Source organism: Arctopsyche grandis, chromosome 8 (genome assembly GCF_051622035.1).
Source record: "Arctopsyche grandis isolate Sample6627 chromosome 8, ASM5162203v2, whole genome shotgun sequence".
Taxonomy (NCBI): domain Eukaryota; kingdom Metazoa; phylum Arthropoda; class Insecta; order Trichoptera; family Hydropsychidae; genus Arctopsyche; species Arctopsyche grandis.
This window is the reverse complement of record NC_135362.1, coordinates 2,858,966-2,866,264: the sequence shown is the minus strand read 5'-3', so window position 1 is coordinate 2,866,264 and position 7,299 is coordinate 2,858,966. Positions and strand designations below refer to the sequence as shown.

Genomic DNA, 7,299 nt, shown 5'->3' with positions numbered 1-7,299 from the left:
AATTTTTTTTTAAACTTTTTTTTTACTATGCTCAACTAGATTCGTGAGTCAATGAATTTCTGAAACTGGCCTTCTTAAGCTCTTTTCGGAAAATAATGACTCGCAAGCTTGTGTCGAAGAGAAAATTATTAGTATTGCTTTCGATAGTTTTTCTAACAAGTAAAAGTTTCTGGAAAGCTGTTCCAAATTTTTCGTATTTCTTCTTCTGCAATTTTTTTAATTATTTTCGATAATCGATCATTTTCAATTATGTATTCCATGTAATTTCTTAAATCGAATACAAATTTGTTTACAGAGAATTTAATTAAAAATCAATAAGTTACATTTCTATATCGTAAAAATTCAGACACTCAAAAATCTCAAAATTGAGAGTATTGAACGACACAGCGCGCTTTAACAATATTTTATTATCGAGACGCTGCAGCGTCTCTTGATGTTTTTTCAAATTGTTTGGTGGTTTTGGTTATTACATATATATGTTTGTACATACATCACGATCAAAAAGCCTATTATATTATAATTCTGATATACATATGTGTGTACATACATATGTCTTACGGCCAAATTTTAATCGCGGATCTGACAAATGGACTGTTGCCGTCTTTCTGTATCGATTTTATATATTTATACTGGGATTTTAAAGTCATCCCATTTCGTTTTTGTAATCCCACAGTCGAAGATTAGATCTGTTAAAACTTCGTTGTTGAAATAGTGAAAAACATATATGTAAAATGAGAATGCATCCACATATTTTGTAATTAAACTTGCGAGGTATGTACAAAAAAATGGTATCCATACTAGGCGCAATGATTTTTTTAATTATAAACTAGATGTAATAAAAATGCTGCAATGTTTGTGATCAATTGTTTAGGTTGATTCCTCTCGGCGGCCCTGATCATGACTTATTTGATTTGTTGAAAAACACTTGATGCCGATAATACCTACTAAATTTAAACGCTTACTTATCGTTGAAACTGATTCTTATCAATATATGAATTCGTATGTGGTTAAAAATTAATCTCTCAATTCCTTTGAAGTATACCTATATTATACACGTATACAGTACAAATATTCGTTTGGATTAAAATGTGATAAATTTTTGGAAAAAAAAATTATCATCGACACATATCAATAAATATATTTATTATATTTAGTGCTAGCTTAATCTTTTTATAAGTTTTATCAAACAAATTGAATAAGATAAATTTCTACATCAAAAATTTTATAGTTTTAGTCTACGTAAATTCTACTATATGATATACTAGCTGTATTACCCGGCTTCGCTCGGTATTTGTAATATAAACCACTTAAACATGACTAATCTAATAGTAAACATTTTATTAAATTTTTTTGAATAGTTTTATTTTATATAAATTTATTTGAATACTCATTTGTTTTTTTTATTAAGTTGACTCTCACGAACAAACAAAGATATGTACATATATTTAGTAAGTCTTTTATAAAACATTATATGTACGCCCCCGGGGTCTGCGCTCCCTAGGGGGAGGAGCCCTAGGGCTTCGCCCCCCAGTGCTCCGCCCTTGGTATCTGCACCCCCTAGGGCTTCGCCCTCAGCGCTCCCTAGGGCTTCGCCCCCAATGATTGCGCCCCCTAGGGGGCGGAGCACTAGGTATTTACCCCCCAGGGCTCCGCCCCCCGCGGGTGCGAAAGTAGCACTTTTAGTACATAAGATTTTTAGCTAAAATCTATAAACCAGATGAAATACTCCCTCAAAAAAATGTTTAATTATTTTATTTGGTCTTTCAAATTATCTGTATCCTAACGTTATTCTGTGGCTATAATATTTATGGAAATATTAGTTTCCCGAAATAAGATTCACGATATTTTATTTCATTAAATGTGTTTAAATGAATTTTTTGGACCAAATTACAAGAAAGATAAATTAGCTATCAATTAAATTACATACCAGATATAATCTTATCATACAAAATAAAATATATGTGTCACGGTAAACGCGATATTTTCAACAGTTTTCTTCGATTGGTCTACTGAAATACATTCAAAGGTAACGTCATATACCAGAAGTAAAAAATATCTAAAAGTTCTTATCTTTTTGAATTTCAATTTATCAGAGATTCACTAATTTGTGTGGAATTTATAATATATTATACACATTGAAAAGTTTAATTTTCAACTGAATATTTTCTGAAAAGTAAATCTTATGCCATAGTAACAATATTAACAAAACTATACAAAGATAAATATGTATACAGCATCATGACCGAAATTATGATCGTCAAGGAATAGTACACCTTTGTTACGCTATTAACTGCCAATAACCAAGTTGATTATTGGCTTTTGTTATAACTTTAGTCCATTCTTATATTTATGTATACTAATAGAAAATTTTGTATTTCACTTTTAGTTTTTTCTTGAAGCTATTGCTATTGCTATTCTGAAATAAAATCTCATTTAGATAATGAACGATTTTGATCATTACTCTCAAAAGCTACACGAATTCATCCACATGCGATATATGCGTACATTTTTTACTCTAGGAATGTATTACGACATCGAATTAATTATCAATGACATAAGGTTGAAAAATTTCCATGCGTCAATTATTAATATCAAATATCGACCGATTTTAATTCGATTAATGTAATTTTAGATACAAGACTCACAAGTCCATCCTACATATAGCGAGTCCACTCTTTAGGACGAAACTTGACCAATATATACGAGAGTTGGAGATGTATTGCGAAGGGATTCCAGATGAATCTGTAGCAAAGGCTTTCGAATTCATGTATAAGGGTACAGTGGGTGAGATAAAATGTATTTCTTAACCGACGAGTTTTTATTTTCTTTTTTTGTATAAATTTAAAGATTTTGTTTTTACAGAACTAAGGGTAGAGCAGGTCGCAAATATTATAAAGTTGGCCGATATGTGGCAAATGGATGGCCTTAAAAAGTATTGTTATTCATACTTAGAGATAGTATTGCGAGACAACAGACAAGTTTTCCAAAAAAACGTAGAAATTGACAACTACTTACTGAATAATTTTCTGAAAGTGAGTCCGGATATTATTTATCTGCTTTCGTTATTGCAAAAATTACTTAAAAGTTCACTTTGATTTTTAAGATAACAAAGCACAAAAGATTTCTCAACATGTCTGCTGATACTGTGAAAAGATTGCTGTCTTCTGATGATTTGCAAGTGTCTTCAGAAGAACAGGTGTTCGAAGGACTATCTCAATGGGTCAAACACGACTGGACCAATAGGAAGAATGATCTGTATTCACTAATGAAATGTGTCAGATTCCCGCTCTGCTCTATTTCGGTTGGTATTTTATTTTCATCTGATGACAAACCGATTGCAGTGCTTTAATTTTCACGTATTAATTGCTCAAAAGTTTTTACTGGAAGAAGTGACGTCACTCTGTTGTGAATCCGTCGAAGGATGTAAGTTGCTGTTGGATGCTTTAAAATGGCATGAAATACCACAAAAGAGGTCTACTCTTCCTTTGATGAATTCCAAATCTCGAATTAAAGATAAACAAGTTTTAATTATAAATAGCGTAAAAATACTTTATTATTATTTTGCACTTCTTATCTATTGGTAATTTGGTATGTTTATGAACTGTTAAATTTTTTATATTTTTCTTAGTGGACTGTTGAAATAAAAGCATACAATTTAAGGACAAAATCATGGACTGATTTCGCTACAATGAATATTCCAAACATAGATTTTTCGACAGCAATATTTAAAAACAACATATTTGTATTTGGAGGATGGAATCACGAAGATAGTTCACTTGATAAAGTAAGAAACCAATATGAAATTTACATTTCTACATTTATAAATGGGATATTTATTTATTGTAATTTTACATAATGGAGTATGAAAATATGACAATTTTTAATTGACAAATATGACATTCACATTTGTACATTTATACATGGGATTTTTATTTAAAATGAAATTCATTTCTAATAGTTGAACTATCGCAAATTTGCTTATTACTTATTAGCGCAGATTTGTAGTAATATGTAGATATATTAAATTTAAATGTATTTCGCACAATTTGAAATATAAGGAAATAAAATAAAGTTTTATATTTCATTTTTGTGGAAAAGTTATACTGAAATACTGAAGGTATATTTATGAAAATAAACTTGACTGTTGAAGAAACTGTTGAAACTATTGAAGAGTTCGTGCATTTTGCTTTGTATTTCACTGACATTTTTGTGGAAAAAGTTCAATTCAAATTTCTACGAAAATCAAATTGACATGTCATTGAAATTACATTTAAAATGATAATAATATGTAAAATCACCATTGATTTTTCAAGGTCTACTCGATTGATCTACATACCAAATCGTTAAAACATTTGCCACCGATGAAAGTCAAACGGTATTTAACAACAGCAGCTGTAGTCGATGGAAGGATTTTCGTAATGGGAGGATATAATGATACAGATGCATTAAACACTGTAGAAGAGTTAGTCGGTTTAATTTCATATCATCTCCGTGTCGTGTCGTATTTTGAATGTTAAAAGAGTTGTTATTCGTTACGTTTCAGATACGATTACGTCAAAAACTGTTGGAAAACTGTTGCATCCATGAGAAGTAAAAGATTCGGCCACGCGTCAGTAGTCTATAAAGGAGACATTTATGTTTTCGGTGGGGAGAATAATAATAAATATTTAAATTCGGTTGAAGTGTTTAACACAAAAAGAAACCAGTGGAAGATATTAAGTCCGATGAAACGGAAAAGAAAATTTTTAGCCGTAAGTTTAAAATCTCAAATGTTGTATTGTCGCGTAAAATATTAAGAGGTATACCCGAAACCTTAATTTTGTAGCCGTTCCTTTCTTCGATATATATATTGAGTGAATGCGACAATATGTATCAATATATATATATATATATATATATATATATATATATATATATATATATATATATATATATATATATATATATATATATATATATATATATATATATATATATCGAGTGAATGCCACAGTTGTGCCTCGACCAGATTATACCTATTTTAAGTCGACAAAATCGAGGTTTCGTATGCTCCAGTTTTCTCCGCTAAAACTGGACCAATTTAAAAAAAAATCATCATCAGTATGAGAAAAATATTTTCTAAGTTCGTATTCTCGTATTTTTTAAAGAATCAACCATTAAATATATGCCAATAGTAGATATCCATAGCCAGCAGCATAACTCGGACGTTAAGCTTCTGCTTACCGTCAAGAAGGTGCCGGGTTCTATCCCTGAATGAAAATGAATTTTTCAGAGTATGCTGTTGGTCAGACCTGGATTTGTGACTCCAGGTTGATCGTTTCCTATCAGAGTTTGCCAATTTTCTCTGATTTCATTGTTGAAACGGTTCCCGGAAAAAAAAAATTGGCTAAAAATCCTTCCTACCTACTATGTCACCACTATTTGAAATTTGATTGATGTACAATAAAAATTTATGTACAATTCATAGATGTCTCGTTAATTTGCAAGTTTTTTCAGTGTCTCGCAATTCAACGACTTATAATAAAAATGCTGCATTTGTATTTGTAATTGGCCAGGAAGGCGCATTGGGATTTACCTGTAAGGCCTTCCTGGTATATATGTAAAATAAATAAAAAAAAAATATAAAAAATAATTTATCTAGTGCCATAATTGAGGAAGGGAGAAGTCTAATACGTTTGTATGGACAAGGCGCTGGGGTCCAGCCGTCTTAAAAATGTTTTTTTGTAAATTTAAATTATTTTTATAAAAGACAATGGCAATACCCGTTTAAATCCAATTAAATAATCATATTTGATGTTACTAATTCAATATTTTTCGACGTTCCACTTTGGGACGAAATTAAATCAAAATCACTGCTACATAATAATTAGTTTAGTATTTGTTCAATCAATCAGTAACGAAAATGCATTTTTTGTAAACCATTGATTTAATTTTATTGTGACTTTTAGGCGGTCGTTGTCGAAGATTACATCTATTGCATTGGTGGTAGTAATTCTCCAATTGACAATGTTGAAAGATACGACCCAGAAAGCGACACCTGGACTGTAGCAGGAAATTCACTCGTAAAAGATTTTAAACAAATTGCAATTTGTCACGATAGAAAGATCATTTGTTTCGGTGACTTTATGCTTTTAATTGTTCGATTTTTGAGATTAATCAAAATTATTTCCTGAATTCAATTCAACATTTTGATTTGGTTTTTCAGGAGGCTACTATAACAGATCAATCCAGGAGTACGACCCCGCAAATGACCAGTGGAGAATTATCAGCGATATGCCAGATAGACATAATCATTTTAGCGCTCATGTTGTGGATTAAAATCTTTAAGACGTTTTTCTTTCATTTTTTGTTCCAATTTCACACACTCTATGTACTTTTTTAATTGATTGACTTTAAAATAAATATTTTCAACTATAATATTTTAAAATAAATATTGCTTTCGCTAGTTATTCAAACAAGCTAAAAGTTTTTCGTATTTTTTCTTCTGCAATTTTTTTTAATTACTCTATAATATAATAATCTTTCGATTAAAGTTTTACTTTATCTATGTACGTAGTAACAATAGATGAAGTTTTGTGATCATGCGAAAATTCTAACTCGAGATTTTGACTGATTAGAACTCAGAATCGATCACTGATCACGTTGTCATGATCTAGAAAAAATGTGTGTGTGTCTGTGTATTTTGGGGATTTTTTGAACACCGTTAGTCCTATCAAACTGAAACTTACGTAGTATCGGTTACTGAAATTCTTATCGATACGACGTAAATCTTTTTCAAAATTTTAAGTTGACCGGAAATGGTACGTCCCCTTATAGGTGTCCACTTTTTATGTTTTTGAATTCAATTATCTCAAATTGAATTCAATTTGAATCAAACTGAATTTTTTTACATTCAATAGAAATTATTAATTTTATACCCAAATATTTTTTGAATATTTTTACCTGAACCTGAAGTAGTACTTTTACTCTAAAGTCTAGATAAACGAGGTTTCTTATTTTCTTGTGCAAAAAAATTAAGTTTTACCTAAATACGTATGAAGTAACACAGTAAATGTAGTGAAAATCCTTCAACTGGAAGTAGCAGTTTGCTTTTGTTCACTTTTTCTTTTACTATTTTTTTCGACCCTCTAAATGTGTGCGTTCTTCCAAGAAAATTACAGTATAGTACTCGTATCAATATGAAGTAAATAAAAAATAAAAAAAATATTTGATAAACCTTAAGTGGGATTTTTCCAATGAGAAAGGCGAAAATGTTGGTATCACACGATTTTCTCCACATTACTGAATATACCGAGCTGA

General features: G+C 30.3%; 1 protein-coding gene across 1 annotated transcript; it reads left to right on the top strand.

The window, feature by feature from the left end:
* Window positions 1-1,986: 1,986 nt before the first annotated feature.
* Window positions 1,987-7,185, top strand: LOC143915413 (kelch-like protein 4). The gene is made up of 11 exons (XM_077436052.1): window positions 1,987-2,026; window positions 2,387-2,559; window positions 2,633-2,784; window positions 2,863-3,032; window positions 3,104-3,301; window positions 3,375-3,539; window positions 3,629-3,784; window positions 4,314-4,462; window positions 4,544-4,751; window positions 5,949-6,117; window positions 6,206-7,185. Exons 2-11 carry the CDS (start codon window positions 2,441-2,443, stop codon window positions 6,316-6,318), a joined length of 1,599 nt encoding a protein of 532 aa, XP_077292178.1. The 5' UTR covers window positions 1,987-2,026; window positions 2,387-2,440; the 3' UTR covers window positions 6,319-7,185.
* The last annotated feature ends 114 nt before the right edge of the window (window positions 7,186-7,299 follow it).